Source organism: Salvia miltiorrhiza, chromosome 5, assembly GCF_028751815.1.
Source record: "Salvia miltiorrhiza cultivar Shanhuang (shh) chromosome 5, IMPLAD_Smil_shh, whole genome shotgun sequence".
Lineage (NCBI taxonomy): Eukaryota > Viridiplantae > Streptophyta > Magnoliopsida > Lamiales > Lamiaceae > Salvia > Salvia miltiorrhiza.
In genome coordinates, this window is record NC_080391.1 from 48,212,733 (window position 1) to 48,232,894 (window position 20,162).

Genomic DNA, 20,162 nt, shown 5'->3' on the forward strand with positions numbered 1-20,162 from the left:
TTTTGTGAAAGACCAAGAATAAAACCAGTAAATTTAAAAACATACTCCCTCGTTTACAAAAAATAGTCTCTTTTTTTACTATTTTGGGACGTTTACAAAAATTAATCAATTTTTACTTTTAAAAACTTTCTATCACACGGTGAACCATTTTTTTCACTCACAGTACAATTAATTATTACTCCCTCCGTCCCAATAATGAAGACACACTTCATTTGGGCACGGAGATTAAGGAGAGGTAGTTTAGGTGTTAAAGTGTTATGGCCCACCACCATTAGTGTATTGATTAGTTTAAGTTTAATGAATTTGTTGACTTTTATTTTAAGTTTTGACTTGAAATTTAAAATTTTAAATAATTAATTTTTGGAATTTTAATTTAATTAATTAATTAAATTTATTTGTACTGCACAGAATTTCAATTTGAATCCTTTTTTTCCCATTATTATTTTTTTCAAATTAGCGCATCCAATTAAAAACTGAATTGCACAAAAGCTAAATTTAATTGCACAAAAAAGTTGAATTTAAAAACTGAACTGAAAAGGTAAAAAAGGCGCTGCTTCAATTAAATTGCACAAAAACTGAATTTAAAATTCCCACCAAAAGATATGTTTACAATCCCTATAAAAGGGGTCTTTGCCACACTAATTTCATCAAAATTTCGGCAGCAATTCTACACAGATTCATAGCTCAAAAAACACTTCCCACCAAAAAAGAAAAAAAAGAAAAAGAAGATGACAAGAAGGAAAGATCTAACTAGTGAAGAAAGACAAGCTATTGCATTGTTTCTTCTTCAAAACTCTACAAATGGGAAGCTCCACTACGGGACGCATACGGCTGCCATGGCGAAATGGGGATGTTGTCGGAGTTCTATCGCCCGTTTATGGAAGGCTGCAAAAGAGGAACAATCACAAGGTCAGTTGATTAGTGTTCAAAGCAAAAAAATCAACAAGAGTAGAAGGAAAAGAGTGCAAATAGATTTAGAACTCATTTCAAGTCTTGAATTGCACAAAAGGGGCACAATTCGAAGGCTAGCAACCGGCATAAGTTGCTCAAAGAGTACAGTGGGTAGATGGATCTCAAAGGGGCTGATCAGACCTCATTCAAGTGCCATCCGACCAGATTTGACAGCCCCCAACAAGTTATTGCGGCTGCGGTTCTCTCTAGAACAGATTGTGTATGACAGGATATGCAATGTCCTAAAGTTCAAGAACATGGACAATGTAGTGCATGTTGATGAGAAGTGGTTCTACATCACCAAAGCAAACCACAAATTTTACTTGACTCCGGCAGAAACAGAACCACATCGCACATGCAAAAGTAAGACTTTCATTAAAAAGGTTATGTTCCCATGTGCAGTATGTAGGCCTTTATTCGATGAAGATGGGAGTGTGTTATTCGATGGCAAAATAGGGATTTTCCCTTTCACTGAGATGGTACCAGCCAAAAGAAGAAGCAAGAACAGGGAGGCTGGAACAATGGAAGAGAAACCAATCCAGTCCATCACTAGACAAGTGATGAAGGATAGCTTCATCTACAAGGTATGGAGAACAGCCGAGATATGTATACATTGTACTGCACAGTTAGTTGGTTTTATTTTGTTGAGTTCATATGAAGCTTAATTTCCTATGTAAGAATGTTTAATTTCAGTTTGTTGGCTATATATACAGCTTATTCCTGCAATTATGGCCAAATGGCCCCAATTTGCAAGCAAAACTATATACATCCAGCAAGATAATGCTAAGCCACATATAAAAGACAGTGATCCAGATTTCAGAGCTGCAGCAAGTGCAAATGGTTTTGATATCAGGATTATTCATCAACCTCCAAATAGCCCGGACACCAACATCAATGACTTGGGTTGGTTTAGGGCTATTCAAAGCTTGCAAGTACAATCAGTTTGCACAAATGAAGGGGAGCTAGTGAAGGCAGTTCAGAAATCTTTTGAGGAGCTTAGTCCAACAACTTTAAACAATGTGTTTTTGAGCCTACAGGGATGCTTAACTGAAATCATGAAAGTTAGAGGCCAAAATTGTTATAAACTCCCACACATGAAGAAGGGAATGCTTGCAAGACAAGGTAATTTGCCAATGGCATTGGAGGTCCCAAAGGAGCTAGTGCAAGAGTGTATTGCCTATTTGTTTGAAAAAGGAGAGGTAGAGGGCATAGACCAGTTGAAAGTGCAGTTGGGGATAGAAGATAATGCATTTGATGGAATGGAGGCAGCCTTCAATCAAATGAATTTGATTGAAGATGCCTCCACTTAATTACTTGCAAGAACAGGGCCTATGTATTTTTGTAAAGAATACTTTTTGTAAAGTTGCCTTTTTGTAAATGCCTCACAGCCTGAAAGTGTAAAGGGGCCTATGTAAGTGCAGTTGGTTTTTTTTTTGTAAGTGCAGTTGGTTTTTTTTATAAAGATTAGTTTTTGACAGCCTTCATACAAACACACATGTGAGCACAAAGGGGTCACAACCCTCATACCAACACATAAGTGAGCACAAGGGGGACACAGCCCTCATGCCAACACATAAGTGAGCACAAAGGGATCACAACCCTCATACCAACACATAAGTGAGCACAAGGGGGACACAGCCCTCATGCCAACACATAAGTGAGCACAAAGGGATCACAACCCTCATACCAACACATAAGTGAGCACAAGGGGGACACAGCCCTCATACCAACACATAAGTGAGCACAAAGGGATCACAGCCCTCATACCAACACATAAGTGAGCACAAAGGGGGACACAGCCCTCATACCAACACATAAGTGAGCACAAAGGGGGACACAGCCCTCATACCAACACATAAGTGAGCACAAAGGGATCACAGCCCTCATACCAACACATAAGTGAACACAAAGGGCACACACCATATTCAGTCACTCAACAATCTTGATCAAGAAAGAACCAATGAGCAGCCAACACACAAAATGAAGGGGACACAGCCCACAATCTCATTAATTTCCTAAAGTTTAATCATAGATGTCTAGCATTGAACTTAATTGAAGAAATGAGCATAAAATCATCATCTCAGCATAGGGATTCCATCTACCACAATGTACTCCGAATCGAGACAGAGGACCACAGGTACTAAGGCAATAAACAGAGGGATCAATCAGTATAATAAGAACAATCTCACCCTTTTAGAGCAGGAAACATGCTCTCAAGCATCCGTCGTAATGCAGGGGAACATTCACTCCACCAATCGCCGCCGGCAGCCTCTCCACGATCGCGCACGACCTCATCGACAGTCGTCTCTTCCCTCTCTCTTAGGACGTCTTCCCAGTTCTCCGTGCACAAAAAAGGGAGTAAATCTGACTCCTCTTTCTTCATCGCGAGAGAGTGGCGGTGACGCCTATAACGGCGAATCATGGGCCGTCGGATCGGCAACACCGGCGAATCATTGACCGTCACCATCTCCTCGAAAGCACCACCGGATGACTCCTTCGAGGGAGTCTGGAATCCGCCGTTCTTCTCAAAATAATAACCAGGGGGCGGCGGTGGCAATGGAGGCAAAGCAAACTCGAAGGACTCCGCGGATTCCATCTGGAATCCGCCGTTCATCTCAGAAAAATACCCAAGGGGCGGCGGCGGCAATGGAGGCACAGATTCGAACGGCTCGAAGTCCTCCGAATCGGGGACGAATTCGTCATTCAAATAGGCAGCCCAACCCAATTTTTGTGCCATAGCCTTAGAGATTTAGGGTTTCTCAAAGACGAGGGTGGCGGAAACACAGAGGACTCACACCTCGAAGGAGGGCGGCGCAGATGGAGAGAGAAACGGAGGGCGGCGTATCGGAGATCGAAGGTGGTGACAGATCGAAGATTTAGGGTGGAGGGAGACAGATCGGAGATCGAGGGTGGAGGGAGACAGATCGGAGATCGAGGGTGGAGGGAGAGCGGCGGAGAGGCCGAGTGTAGCTAGGGTTTCGATCCAAAGAGAGAGAGAGAGTGAAGTATGCAGAGAGAGAGAGAGAGAAGTATGCAGAGAGAGAGAGAGATTGATCTATTTATACTTTAATTAGGGGTCATTTAATTAGTGTAAATAAAGCCCTAATTATTTCCTTTTTTGGAAGTGTGTCTTCATTATTGGGACAACCCAAAAAGGAAAGTGTGTCTTCATTATTGGGACGGAGGGAGTACTATTATTAACACTAGTTTTTATGTAGGACTCTTTCTCCACTCAAAATAAACTTAACCATTTTCATTAAGACACGTGTCGTCCCCTTTTAGAATTATTTTTTGTGGACGGAAGGAGTAGTACTCCCTCCGTCCCAATAATGAAGACACACTTTCCTTTTTGGGTTGTCCCAATAATGAAGACACACTTCCAAAAAAGGAAATAATTAGGGCTTTATTTACACTAATTAAATGACCCCTAATTAAAGTATAAATAGATCAATCTCTCTCTCTCTCTGCATACTTCTCTCTCTCTCTCTGCATACTTCACTCTCTCTCTCTCTTTGGATCGAAACCCTAGCTACACTCGGCCTCTCCGCCACTCTCCCTCCACCCTCGATCTCCGATCTGTCTCCCTCCACCCTCGATCTCCGATCTGTCTCCCTCCACCCTAAATCTCCGATCTGTCACCACCTTCGATCTCCGATACGCCGCCCTCCGTTTCTCTCTCCATCTGCGCCGCCCTCCTTCGAGGTGTGAGTCCTCTGTGTTTCCGCCGCCCTCGTCTTTGAGAAACCCTAAATCTCTAAGGCTATGGCACAAAAATTGGGTTGGGCTGCCTATTTGAATGACGAATTCGTCCCCGATTCGGAGGACTTCGAGCCGTTCGAATCTGTGCCTCCATTGCCGCCGCCGCCCCTTGGGTATTTTTCTGAGATGAACGGCGGATTCCAGATGGAATCCGCGGAGTCCTTCGAGTTTGCTTTGCCTCCATTGCCACCGCCGCCCCCTGGTTATTATTTTGAGAAGAACGGCGGATTCCAGACTCCCTCGAAGGAGTCCTCCGGTGGTGCTTTCGAGGAGATGGTGACGGTCAATGATTCGCCGGTGTTGCCGATCCGACGGCCCATGATTCGCCGTTATAGGCGTCACCGCCACTCTCTCGCGATGAAGAAAGAGGAGTCAGATTTACTCCCTTTTTTGTGCACGGAGAACTGGGAAGACGTCCTAAGAGAGAGGGAAGAGACGACTGTCGATGAGGTCGTGCGCGATCGTGGAGAGGCTGCCGGCGGCGATTGGTGGAGTGAATGTTCCCCTGCATTACGACGGATGCTTGAGAGCATGTTTCCTGCTCTAAAAGGGTGAGATTGTTCTTATTATACTGATTGATCCCTCTGTTTATTGCCTTAGTACCTGTGGTCCTCTGTCTCGATTCGGAGTACATTGTGGTAGATGGAATCCCTATGCTGAGATGATGATTTTATGCTCATTTCTTCAATTAAGTTCAATGCTAGACATCTATGATTAAACTTTAGGAAATTAATGAGATTGTGGGTTGTGTCCCCTTCATTTTGTGTGTTGGCTGCTCATTGGTTCTTTCTTGATCAAGATTGTTGAGTGACTGAATATGGTGTGTGCCCTTTGTGTTCACTTATGTGTTGGTATGAGGGCTGTGATCCCTTTGTGCTCACTTATGTGTTGGTATGAGGGCTGTGTCCCCCTTTGTGCTCACTTATGTGTTGGTATGAGGGCTGTGTCCCCCTTTGTGCTCACTTATGTGTTGGTATGAGGGCTGTGATCCCTTTGTGCTCACTTATGTGTTGGTATGAGGGCTGTGTCCCCCTTGTGCTCACTTATGTGTTGGTATGAGGGTTGTGATCCCTTTGTGCTCACTTATGTGTTGGCATGAGGGCTGTGTCCCCCTTGTGCTCACTTATGTGTTGGTATGAGGGTTGTGATCCCTTTGTGCTCACTTATGTGTTGGCATGAGGGCTGTGTCCCCCTTGTGCTCACTTATGTGTTGGTATGAGGGTTGTGACCCCTTTGTGCTCACATGTGTGTTTGTATGAAGGCTGTCAAAAACTAATCTTTATAAAAAAAACCAACTGCACTTACAAAAAAAAAACCAACTGCACTTACATAGGCCCCTTTACACTTTCAGGCTGTGAGGCATTTACAAAAAGGCAACTTTACAAAAAGTATTCTTTACAAAAATACATAGGCCCTGTTCTTGCAAGTAATTAAGTGGAGGCATCTTCAATCAAATTCATTTGATTGAAGGCTGCCTCCATTCCATCAAATGCATTATCTTCTATCCCCAACTGCACTTTCAACTGGTCTATGCCCTCTACCTCTCCTTTTTCAAACAAATAGGCAATACACTCTTGCACTAGCTCCTTTGGGACCTCCAATGCCATTGGCAAATTACCTTGTCTTGCAAGCATTCCCTTCTTCATGTGTGGGAGTTTATAACAATTTTGGCCTCTAACTTTCATGATTTCAGTTAAGCATCCCTGTAGGCTCAAAAACACATTGTTTAAAGTTGTTGGACTAAGCTCCTCAAAAGATTTCTGAACTGCCTTCACTAGCTCCCCTTCATTTGTGCAAACTGATTGTACTTGCAAGCTTTGAATAGCCCTAAACCAACCCAAGTCATTGATGTTGGTGTCCGGGCTATTTGGAGGTTGATGAATAATCCTGATATCAAAACCATTTGCACTTGCTGCAGCTCTGAAATCTGGATCACTGTCTTTTATATGTGGCTTAGCATTATCTTGCTGGATGTATATAGTTTTGCTTGCAAATTGGGGCCATTTGGCCATAATTGCAGGAATAAGCTGTATATATAGCCAACAAACTGAAATTAAACATTCTTACATAGGAAATTAAGCTTCATATGAACTCAACAAAATAAAACCAACTAACTGTGCAGTACAATGTATACATATCTCGGCTGTTCTCCATACCTTGTAGATGAAGCTATCCTTCATCACTTGTCTAGTGATGGACTGGATTGGTTTCTCTTCCATTGTTCCAGCCTCCCTGTTCTTGCTTCTTCTTTTGGCTGGTACCATCTCAGTGAAAGGGAAAATCCCTATTTTGCCATCGAATAACACACTCCCATCTTCATCGAATAAAGGCCTACATACTGCACATGGGAACATAACCTTTTTAATGAAAGTCTTACTTTTGCATGTGCGATGTGGTTCTGTTTCTGCCGGAGTCAAGTAAAATTTGTGGTTTGCTTTGGTGATGTAGAACCACTTCTCATCAACATGCACTACATTGTCCATGTTCTTGAACTTTAGGACATTGCATATCCTGTCATACACAATCTGTTCTAGAGAGAACCGCAGCCGCAATAACTTGTTGGGGGCTGTCAAATCTGGTCGGATGGCACTTGAATGAGGTCTGATCAGCCCCTTTGAGATCCATCTACCCACTGTACTCTTTGAGCAACTTATGCCGGTTGCTAGCCTTCGAATTGTGCCCCTTTTGTGCAATTCAAGACTTGAAATGAGTTCTAAATCTATTTGCACTCTTTTCCTTCTACTCTTGTTGATTTTTTTGCTTTGAACACTAATCAACTGACCTTGTGATTGTTCCTCTTTTGCAGCCTTCCATAAACGGGCGATAGAACTCCGACAACATCCCCATTTCGCCATGGCAGCCGTATGCGTCCCGTAGTGGAGCTTCCCATTTGTAGAGTTTTGAAGAAGAAACAATGCAATAGCTTGTCTTTCTTCACTAGTTAGATCTTTCCTTCTTGTCATCTTCTTTTTCTTTTTTTTCTTTTTTGGTGGGAAGTGTTTTTTGAGCTATGAATCTGTGTAGAATTGCTGCCGAAATTTTGATGAAATTAGTGTGGCAAAGACCCCTTTTATAGGGATTGTAAACATATCTTTTGGTGGGAATTTTAAATTCAGTTTTTGTGCAATTTAATTGAAGCAGCGCCTTTTTTACCTTTTCAGTTCAGTTTTTAAATTCAACTTTTTTGTGCAATTAAATTTAGCTTTTGTGCAATTCAGTTTTTAATTGGATGCGCTAATTTGAAAAAATTAATAATGGGAAAAAAAGGATTCAAATTGAAATTCTGTGCAGTACAAATAAATTTAATTAATTAATTAAATTAAAATTCCAAAAATTAATTATTTAAAATTTTAAATTTCAAGTCAAAACTTAAAATAAAAGTCAACAAATTCATTAAACTTAAACTAATCAATACACTAATGGTGGTGGGCCATAACACTTTAACACCTAAACTACCTCTTCTTAATCTCCGTGCCCAAATGAAGTGTGTCTTCATTATTGGGACGGAGGGAGTATTATTTATTTCATCTGTCCACGATAAATGTGGTGTGGATGAAAGAACACAGTTTTTTAAAAAATAGGGATGTATATTGTGAATGGAGAGATATTTTTTGGGAGAACCTTCCATAAAAAACATTAAAAAGAGAGGTTATAAAATTGACAATGAGCTTTCTTGTCAACCAAAACCGGAAATTTCTTCTTTCTTTCAAAGTTTGACTACCGGTGGGAATTGCTCCAATTTATGGGGTTCTAACTTTTTAATACAAATTAGCCTAACCTAAGTATGCCATTAATATCTATTACTTATGCAATTAATTTTTCAATAATGCTAACAGTTCTAAAAGTTTTTGAAATATTTTTGAGTGTGTAAATCGTATAAATCAAGTAAATGTATAAGAACATAATAATTCAAAACAACAATTATTTTATTTATTTATATATATATATATATATAGATACATAGATAGATTTATATAATTATATATTTTTCTATCAAACTAGAATGAGATATTATCTCTATCAAACTTTCTGCAAATAATGTAAAATAACAAAACACAGGACCCATCTATATACTATTATTTTATATTATTTGCAGATAATGTAAAATATACTTTTAACCAGTTCTGATTGACAGAGCAGCAGAGGGCACAAGCGCGGAGTGAAGGGCGGGACAACGGTGTACTTATTTTGGTCAAGTAATTATTATTGTAATAAAAAATAATTCTTGATATAAAGAACGACAATGTTTTAATTAAAAATATCACTTTTCTTCACGTCGATTATTACTTTTTATCAAAATAATAATTACTTTGAACAATCTGATCCAAACCCGCGACTCATGTCAGATCCGCTCCGATCTGTGCTCAGGACCACTCCCTAATTCCAATCCAATCTGTCTCACTCATTCATACATGCAGTCTGATAAGAAATTTTTTGTTAAAATTAAAAGTTCACATATCATCATAACATTGAAAAAATAATTGTCATCTCATTAGTTTTGGTCCAAGTCGACTGCCTTATGCTCGTACTTTTCTCATGCGCGCAGCCGTCCGATTTAATTAATTTGAATCCAAGATAATAGTTTCACACCGACATAATAAAGAAAATTCTAAAATTACTAAATTCGTAAGATAATGCACAATAATTGTACCTAGACTGTTTAATACCAATAAAATGCATTTTCACTTTATAAAAATAAAATAATATTCTCTACGTCTTACTTATTTTGGCACAGTTTTATAATGACACTTTCCAAAGATAATATGTGGTTCTTATCTTTTCTACACACATCAAATAAATGATTTATACCCATTTTATATTTTTAACACATTATTCTTAATTTGTGTACTCAAAGCAAATTTCCGTGCTCCAAGCAAGTCAAGATAAGTGAGATGAAGGGAGACTAACTAATCTATAGGTCTCACCAGCCCTATCATGCTTGATTTTTAAGTGTGATTTACATTTCTCGTGTTATTTACATTTCTTGTGTTATTTACATGCTATTATATATGTACATTTTGATTTACTCATTGCTCATGCATGCGAATTCACATGAATACAAAGAAAAAGTACTAACATGTAGTATTTTTACTAGTCTAATTTATACGCCCGTCTACAATTTAAAGCCCCATTTTAATGTGAGTACGGAGACTAAGAAAGCTGAAAAATGTGATGTGAATATATAAAATAAAGGGTAGTGGTTAAGAGATTAGATTACTTTTTTACTAATTTTTGATTAGGAGATTGCTTTTAATTTTTGGATTTATTTTTATATGCATTTGTAATTTATTTTCCTTATTTTTTTCTTTTATAGGTTTGGGATTATTTTTTCTTCTTCTTGTTTACTTGTTTAAACATGCACTGCGTTTTTTTTTCTGTTTTTTTTTTCTTCTTGTTTATTTTCTGCACTTCGATTTTTTTGTTTTTTTTAATCTGTTTTTTTTTTTCTTTTACAAACAGGCAAAAATTAGCAAAGTAAAAAAAAAAATCGAATGGAATGAAGTCAGCACTTAAAATCTGTAGTAAAAAAAGGAGGGAATAGAACATTTCATTGCATTTAACCAAGAAACAAGTACAGATGTCCCTCCAAAAGTTAGGAGGGAAAATCAAATTCACCGAACCTCTAAAATCCCTATAAATACCACAGTAACTTCAGAATTGCATTCATTTCTCACCTAGTACAAATAAATCACTAAAATGGCCATTGAAAGCCCTAAAATCCAAGATGATGACAGAAACAAAATAGCACAGTGGCTGCTTGTACATAGCATTGGTGGCAAGCTTGAATATGGTGCAAAAAAGGAGGCAACCCTTCTCTTTAAAGTGAATTTGAAGACCATTTGGAGGATTTGGAGCCAAGTATTACATCAGCGAGCTTGTGGTGTACCTGTTCAGGTAAACTCCATTAGAAAAGGCAGCTCATACAAAAATAAGAAGAGTATTGATGTTAAAAAAGTGAAGAATCTTTCTGTGCTTCAAAGATCATCAATGAGAATCATGTCTACAAATCTAGGTGTGTCTAAGTCTTTGATTCACAAGTGGGTAAAGGAGAAAAAGCTAAAACCACACACAAGTGCTATCAAACCTGAAGGAACCATATTTTGATATATGATTCACGTGCCTATGACCAATTCCGGATACCAAACGAATACATACAAAAATCACGTGCCTATTACAAGATAACGAATCTTACTTGCAAATCCGGCGATGAGCGACTCCAGAGTGAATCTTCCGACGTGTTTTCCACGACAAGACTTGACGTTGGATGGAAACGATCTTCAAGTCCTCTCATTTCCTAGGGATGCGCGCCGCCTCTCACTTTCTGTGTTCTCACAGTTTTCTCTCTTTTTAGTCTCACGTAAAGTCACAACTAACTAGAATTAGGGCTGTACCTATTATTTATACTGGGTATTAAAACCCTAAATAATAAGCTCATCATCTAATTAAACTAAGACAAAACCCAAAGGCTTAAGTGAGAAATAGAGTGGCAGACACCCCATAAGAAGCTAAGCCTTTATTGGGCCAAGCGGGGATCTACTATCTTGAATAAAGTTTGGCCTCCCAGTGCTCGATTTTCTTATTCAGCCCAGAATAAAATCGAGACACAAGTATTAATTTATTCCACTAGAAAATTAATACTGAATTACCTCTTTATTCTTTAGGTGAGTCGGGGCTAGTATTAGACTTAATCAATCTCCGTGTTTAAGATATCCAATACCCATTAATTAATTAGTTCCTCAGACGATCAATTAATTAATTAATTTGTCGTTTAATTATAAACGACATCTCGAGTGCTACCACTTAAACTTATTATCATATCAGAACTAATTCCATCTGTAGGTTTAATACGATAAACTTATTACGTTCCTCGAGAGGATATTATCATCCTGTTATTAGCAGGACACGGATTATTATTGCAATATAACCGCATGTCAAATAATAATTGCTATCACCCAAAGTATTGAGTATATTGAGCTTCAATAGAACTCTCACCCTTGATAAATCAAAGCAATAGTCAATTAATTATTCACACCGATTAATTCAATTAAGGTTAAGACTATTTAAGTCACCAAGAGCTTGATTCTTAATAAGTCGGAATATAAGAATTCATCTCACTGTGATCCTATTCAATACACGAAGGTACTAGCATAAATAAATAGCCAAGACAAACTATTTATCCATTTATGCTACAATCTAAACCAGCAACTCGTCCATAGTTGTCTCGATTGTGAACTCAATTTATATCTCAACTTTTTTCAATTATATGATCTTCTGTGATCTACAACACACCATATAATCTATAGTATGAGATAAATTGGACTACAATAGGATTATGCAATAACAATATTTCAGATAGAAGAATCATAGTGAACTAAGGAATCAATGTATACAAGCATAAAGTCTTGCTTTCAGTATACAACTCTTCAAAACCATTCCTTACCCCACAAAATATATAGGCTGTCAAGACTTAGTTGGAGCCTGAAACAGCTCAGTTCAGTGTCTGAGGGTGGTTTCATAAACTTCCAAACTATGTACAACACCTATCTCATCTGAAATTAAGATTCTCTGAGGTCGGAGATTCGCTTGGCCTTCTCCCTCTCTCGTCTGAAAGATTCAGACACTGGCTGCATCGGCTCCGATCCAGAGAGAGGAAAGCCCTCGGCTTTGTATTCCGGCGATTTAGAGAGAGGGAGACGCTCGGCTTTGTATTCCGGCGATTCAGAGAGAGGAAGGCGCACTGCTTTGGTTTCCGGCAGCAATCACAGCGCCGCTTCGAATTCTGGCATTATCGGCTCCGATCCAGAGAGAGGGAGGCTCGTCGCTTCGGTTTCCGGCAGGAACCACGACGCCGCTTCGGTTTCCAGCTGCATCACCTTCGATCCAGAGAGAGGGAGCAACCACGACACTTCTGAGCGATCAAAAGCCGCCGCTTCGCATTCCGCCGACAACGGCTCTGACACACATAGATCGAAGGCGGCGAAGTCTGTTTCCGACACAACCGACACTGATTCACAGAGATTGAAGGCCGAGATTTGGGTTTCCGGCACAATTGACTCCGTTTTTTATGGAGGATAAAACCGATTCACATAGTGTAGCAAAACACCCTCCATCGAAGATGGAAGGTATTTTGTCTGTGAGAGATTCATTGAGTAACAGAGAGAGGAACACGAGAGAGAGATAGGCTCCTAGGGTTTATTACAGAGAGAGGCAGACTAAGAGAGAGAGGCTATAGATCTTGGGTTTCTTCCAGTGAGAGGAAGACGAAGAGAGAGACGATAAAGATCATTCGAATTCTCTAGAAACCCTTGAAAATGTGGATGAATTAAATAAGGCTACAAATATTAAATGGGGAGGGATGATTCTCGATTATTAAGTGAAGTAATTAGCTACAGTAATTAATTCTATAATTAAGCAGGTTTAAAAACGGGGATGGATAATTAATGGAAAATGGTAGTAATTTTAAATAAAAAGGGAGGGTAAAAGAGTACAAAAAGCAGAATATGATTTTAATTTGTGGACAAATTTTTAAGGACTAGTAGGGCTTTAAATTGTGGGCGGATGGAGTACTATATAAGTCTTGCTCATAACATAATACTTTTTCTAGTTTTATTTAATTTGTCTATCTTGTGTGACTATCACATACTCCCTTCGTCCGCGATATCGTTTCCACATTGTGGACGGCGCAAGTTTTAAGAAAAGTGGTGGATAGTGGATATTGTAGTGAGTGGAATTTGGGCCCCACAATAAAGGTGAAAATATAAGGTTAAGAGAATAAAGTGTTATGTGAACCCTACAACTATAGATAGACGTGAAAACTATATCGCAGACGGCTCGAAATGACAAATATGGAAATGATATTGGTGACGGAGAGAGTATAACATTTAATATTATATATAAATGAGGTTGACCCAAATAAAGGTACCCTGCAATTATGGATGCATAATATAAAGTTGGACTTTTCAATCCTCCGAAATTCTCAACAAATGCTAAATTTCTATGTCAATCAATTAATATCCAGTTTCTTGGAAGCATTCCCAGCCGCTCATATTTGCTAATTCTTTTTATGCATGTTAGTTATGTGTATGAACTTTACAGAAAGTTCATTGTTTTTTCTCAATAATTTTCAATTATTATAATATCACGGGAAGTCCTAACTAAAAAAAATAAATCAAATATTGACTAGTTACAAAGACGTGTCAAATTTGGGTCATAATTCCCATAACATATTGGCTACGGCAAGAACAATAGAAACACAAGTTATTTCTAGACACCTTCATATGTCAACTCCAAGACTTTTACAAAACAAACGCGAATCCAAGGCCACACTACATATATAAGCATCAACCCCTAATTAATTTCAAGAGACACCAAATTCAAAACCCCAATCAAACAAGACCAAACCTCATATCTCATTCCTCAACTTCAATTTCTACGCAATGAGCCGTCGTGCCGTCTTGCAAGTTTCCAAGTTGCTCGACAAACAGTCTCGAAACACAACGGCTATATTCAATGGTGCTACCAAAATTTCAAAAAACTCTACATTCGCAAATTATGAAATCTTTAGAGTAGCTCCAGTGCTCGGGGGTAGACATCAGAACAACACGATCAGCTCAGTATCAGGGGAGACTAAAGAAGAAAAGACAAAATTAGGGCTCGGTGGCGAAAATGTAAAGAATGATCAAGGTGGCAAGAGCGTCGTTAGCAGCTATTGGGGGGTGGCGACTCCTCAGGTGCGCAAGGCCGATGGCTCGCCGTGGCGGTGGAACTGCTTTCGGCCATGGGAGACGTACACTGCAGACACTACTATTGATGTAAAGAAGCACCATGAAGCTAAGACGTTTATGGACAAGTTTGCTTATTGGACTGTCCAATCTCTCAAATACCCAACACACCTATTTTTTCAGGTCATTAATTTTCTTTTTCTTGAATTTATATTTATCTTTATCGTATTTTATTTCGTTGATATACATGTGTAGAATATAATTACATTGTCACTCCAATCCATAAGCACCCTCACTAAATTATCTAATTGTGTCCAAAGTTTAGTACTATTGTTATTGATTTCAAAATGGATGAATAACCTAAGAACCAAATGATTAATTATTTATTTTGAAATGATCCTTTTTTTTTTCTTCTTAAAGCAGACGTCGTAATTAGTAATTAACTATTAGAGTCTAATTAAAGTTTGTTTATTATCTGAATGAAATATACAGAGGCGGCACATGTGCCACGCGATGCTGCTGGAGACGGTGGCGGCGGTGCCGGGGATGGTGGGGGGAATGATGCTCCACCTGAAATCGCTGCGGCGGTTCGAGCAGAGCGGCGGATGGATCAAGGCGCTGCTGGAAGAAGCGGAGAATGAGCGGATGCATCTGATGACCTTCCTGGAACTGTCGCAGCCGAAATGGACGGAGCGCGCCCTAGTTATTGCGGTGCAGGGCGTCTTCTTCAACGCCTATTTCGCCGCCTACCTGCTGTCGCCCAAGCTTGCCCACCGCATCGTCGGATACCTCGAGGAGGAGGCGGTCAATTCCTACACCGACTTCCTCCACGATCTGGAGAAGGGGATCGTCCAGAATCAGCCGGCGCCGGCCATCGCCATCGATTACTGGCGCCTGCCGCCCAATTCCACGCTCAAGGACGTCGTCACCGTCATCCGAGCCGACGAGGCGCACCACCGTGACCTCAACCACTTCGCTTCGGTAACAAACTTTTCCGATCTTCGTTTTTCATTTTTTCTTCTTTGGAATTCCAGAATTTTGTGTTTGTGGAATTCAATACTTAGGGGGGTGTATTCGTTGTGGATTTCCACAGACTTTAAAAAGTCCATGGATTTTAAATTCCATGGAATTCACATAGATTCCAGACGACTTTCAAAGAATTCGTGGTTGGATTTCACCCTGATTTTCACTGATTTTCGAAGAATTTAGGGGATAATTCTGGAATTGAAATCCATGATGCCAACACCCGCTGAGTCCCAGCACCGCTGGAAACCCAGCGACCGCTGGGAATCCAACGAGCGCTGGAAACCCAGCGAGCGCTGGGTTTCAGCGAGCGCTGGGAGTAAAAGGGGACAACCGAGTCTCACATACGTGAAATTCCAGCGAGCGCTGTGCGAACCAATTCCAGTGGCACGCTTTCAAATGTAAAAGGAAATAAGTTAAGAGTGGAAAAGACGAACATTCTGATTAAGAACGAAGCATGCAGTTACGGAAATTACACTGAGCAATTAGGTGCATACCCATGGTTTAGAAGATATCAGGTCAGCTTTTGTGTGCTTCTTATATAGATCTGATGCGAAAGTTATCACGATGCTCAGCTTGAACTCTATTGAAAATGGACTGCAAAGAGAACTTCCATTAGTAACTACAGATTGCCATATTTACTCATTGTTTGATAGGTACAATGAAATGCAAATATGCTGAATTATGAACGGCCTAAAGATTGATTGTTAACTTCCGCGAGAGGGTGGAGGGAGTATGAAAAAAGGAGAAACCTATGGCGTGAAAACCAGGATATCGCCTGTTATTCTGGAGTTTACAGGAGCAAAATTCTAGAACTTCTAAGATATATATATATATATATATATATATATATATAATCAAACAACTAGTGATAAGCATAAGCAAACACGCTTTCAGATCATAAGAAAAATGGCGTTCCTTAAAGTTCACAGTTCACAGCGCTGGAAACCCAGCGAGCGCTGGACATTCTCAACGGGTGCTGAGTTCCGGCGCTCGCTGGCTTCTTGGCCGCGGCCGCTGGAACTCAGCGCTCGCTCAAAACTCCATGGATTTCAATTCTCGTGGTTCTTGGCCGGATTTCGTCGTGTGTATTTTTTGGATGAAATCCATGAAAGTCATTCCGGATTTCAAGTCAATGGAATAACGAATACACCTAGATTTGTATGGATTTTAAAAAGTCTGAAACGAATACACCCAGATTTATATGGACTTTTAAAAGTCTTGAACGAATACACCCAGATTTCTGCAGACTTTTAAAAGTCTGGAACGAATACACCCAGACTTTTAAAATCCATAGAAATCTATTAAACTCCACAACGAATACACCCCCCTTAGTGTGGGTGTAAAATAGGCGAATTATTTTAAAAAATATTCGTATTTTTATAATGGTTATTTGAATTTTGAGAAACAATAATTTTTAGAAATTGAAGTAAAAATTGACATAATTTTTTGTAATGTTTTTTTGCAGGACATACAATGCCAAGGACATGAGCTGAAGGAATATCCAGCTCCCCTGGGATACCACTAAAAGCCAGCAACTAAATTAGCCAATTATGTGTAATTTATAAGTTAATTACATTTGCTTATGTTGTGACTTGTGAGATTTGCTTAGAATTACGTTAATCATTTTTATTGTAAATATTGAAATTTATAAGAATAGATAGGGATATATTTTATTTAATTGTTAGTGATTAATTTACGTCACATATCACTGGATTATATATTTAGGGGCCGTTCGATTCGAGGAATCAATAATCTGTATGAAGTCAGTTTTCATTGATTTTTCAGAGGTCGGGATTTCGAGTCCATTGTGATTAGGGATGGCAATGGGCCGGATCTGGATCGGCCAGATCCGAATTTTTTGACTTAGGCCCAGATCTGGTCCAGATCCAATGGATCCAAAAAAATGAGATCCAGGTCCAGATCCATAAGATCCACAGGGTCTCGGTTCCAGACCCGGATCCATACTTTTTGTCTTCTAAATTAAATTTATAAATCTTAAATTAATCCCAAATAAAATTATAATTATTGTCTAGATTTTCAACAATTATTCAAAATAAATGAATTAACCATATTCTATAAAAATATTATCGAAGTTTAATAACAATAAGAATATAATAATCAAGTACTAAATAACAGTGGAACAATGTGCCCTTTATTTTGTTGAAAGGAAAGAATCAATCAAGAGAAAATCACATCAATAGGGGCTGGACTCGCCTCCTCCCGCCACCCGAATCGGCTTTCTCAAAAGTAAGACGAGAGGCCGCCCGACTACAGATCTTGCAGCCGGCAACCAACTCTACCGAAACCAACGGCTCATCATCGGGAGAAATAGGGGCTGGACTCGCCTCCTCCCGCCACCACTCTGGAACGCAAGGAAGACCACCTTTGCCACACGCTGCCAGTACCGCCGGCGGCAGAGGCCCCGGCATGCCATCATCGAAAACAAGAAAGGAGGACAAATCCAAGCTCGTTTGCACTCACTGTGGAATGACGAAGCACACCAAAGAGGGGTGTTTTCGACTCATCGGCGTTGGTATCAGAGCATGTAGAAGTTTGCTCTGTGGCAAGGTTAACTTTTTCTGTTGGATCTGCTTCCGGGCTGCTTGGCATTGGTAACCAACTTAACAAGTCGATCTCACTCTCACTCTCCCCCTGACTGGTAAGGTGGTTATTGTAAAAATACTCAGTTTCAAGGAAATCACAGTTCATGGTGGTGATGATTTGACGGGTTTGGGAATTGTAGCACCTATATCCTTTTTGATTAACCCCATATCCCACAAATACACACTTGACTGCACAAGGAGAGAGTTTGGTGCGTTCATGTTTAGGAATATGAACGAAAACAGAGCACCCAAAGACCCGTGGTTGAAGAGTAAGGGCAAGAGGTATGGAGGCAAGGGTAGACAATTTCTGTAGTGGGGTTTTAAGTTTAAGAGTCCTAGTAGGGAGACGGTTGACAAGGTAAACCGAGGTTGCCACGGCCTCGGGCCAAAACGAGGAGGGGACACGAGACTCAATCATCATAGCACGCGTCATTTCAAGTAAAATTCGGTTTTTTCTTTCGGCTACCCCGTTTTGTTCAGGAGTGTGGGGGCAAGTAGTTTGATGAATAATCCCTTTTTGTTGACAAAACGTTTTCATGGAATTATTAACAAACTCCCCCCCATTATCAGTTCTAAGGGTTTGAATGTTTTTCTGAAACTGAGTTTGAGCCATAGTATGAAAATGAGTAAATTTTTCAAAAACTTCAGATTTGTGTTTTAAAAAATATACCCATGTCATCCTAGTACAATCATCAATAAATAACAGAAAATATTTAAAACCTTGTCCCCCTACCACGGGTGAAGGACCCCAAACGTCAGAATGTACTAATGAAAAAATAGAGTTCACTTGTGTATCATTCGATTTGAAAGATTGTCTATGACTTTTAGCTAAGACACAAGTCTCACAAGAAAGAGTATCACTTTGGATTAACTTGGGAAATAAAAGTTTAAGGTATCCCGTGGAAGGATGTCCTAACCGGCGATGCCAAAGCCAAGCTTCCCGGTTTGCAGTTCCGTGAGCCAGCATCACATTGCCTTTTTGAGCAATCTCATCCACATAGTACAGTCCATTTTTCTCAGTGCCACGCCCAATAATCTCCCCCGTCCTGATATCCTGAAGAAAGCAGAAGTGAGGATGCATTAGCATGGTACAATTGAGTTCTTTAGTAACATGACTAATTGACAACAACTTATGAGATAGGGACGGAACATATAGACAATTTGATAATCGCAAGGTTGGGGAGATTTCTATAGTTCCGGCCCCTTCTACTTGAGTTAAGTCACCATTAGCAGTTTGCACATGAGTTCTAAAGGATTTTGATGATTCAAGTATATCTGATTTGTCAAAAGTCATAGTGTCGGTAGCCCCACAATCAAAAATCCAATTTTTTTCCCTATTGATTTGTTTATTTGATACTTGACATGCAGTAGGGGTTCTTTTCGAATTTTCACAAAGCTTAGGGTCAGAAATAAAATTGTGCATAACTGTGGGGCTGTTTTGAATAACATGGGGTTCATTCTGGGGTTTCTCTAAACTTAAGGGACTAGAGTGCAACAAATGGGGTTTCTTTTGTAATTTTCGGAACTCAGGGGACTGAAATTGATAATAAGGAAAAGTGGAAGGGTTTGATGGATATTCATCAAACCCTATACCTGAAATTTCCTCCATTTCTCTCAAAGGAGCCGCCGCCTCCTTCTCTCCGGAAAAGTTTGGGAAGAATTCTCGGTACGCAATTGGGAATGTCGCCAAAGGAAACCTATCCAAAACCGCCGCAGCTTATGAGGCGGCCCTGTATGATGAAGAAATACCACAAACAACAGAACAGGCTCTGAAAAATGAACTCTGGAGAAATGCCATGAAGAAGGAGATAAATGCCTTGAACAGAAATCATACATGGGAGAAATGCAGACTGCCAAAAGGAAAGAAGACTGTGGGATGTAAGTGGGTCTTCACAATAAAAAGGAAACCTGATGGATCCATTGAGCGATACAAAGCTCGATTGGTCGCAAAAGGCTACACACAGATGTATGGGGTCGACTATGAAGAAACCTTCTCACCTGTTGCCAAGATGAATACTGTCAGAGTCCTTCTTTCCATTGCAGCAAACAAGGATTGGGATCTTCATCAGTTCGATGTCACCAATGCTTTCCTTCATGGGGA

At 39.8% G+C, this 20,162-nt stretch overlaps 1 protein-coding gene across 3 annotated transcripts; it reads left to right on the top strand.

The window, feature by feature from the left end:
- The first annotated feature begins 13,942 nt into the window (after positions 1–13,942).
- On the top strand, positions 13,943–17,134 carry LOC130987104 (ubiquinol oxidase 2, mitochondrial-like). Of its 3 annotated transcripts, none has more exons than XM_057910722.1 (3): positions 13,943–14,615; positions 14,925–15,500; positions 16,791–17,134. In XM_057910722.1, exons 1-3 carry the CDS (start codon positions 14,148–14,150, stop codon positions 16,818–16,820), a joined length of 1,074 nt encoding a protein of 357 aa, XP_057766705.1. In that variant the 5' UTR covers positions 13,943–14,147; the 3' UTR covers positions 16,821–17,134. The 3 variants fall into 3 exon arrangements, with proteins under 3 accessions (XP_057766705.1, XP_057766704.1, XP_057766706.1); XM_057910721.1 differs by having other exon boundaries at positions 16,807–17,134; XM_057910723.1 differs by having other exon boundaries at positions 14,925–15,413; positions 16,924–17,134.
- The last annotated feature ends 3,028 nt before the right edge of the window (positions 17,135–20,162 follow it).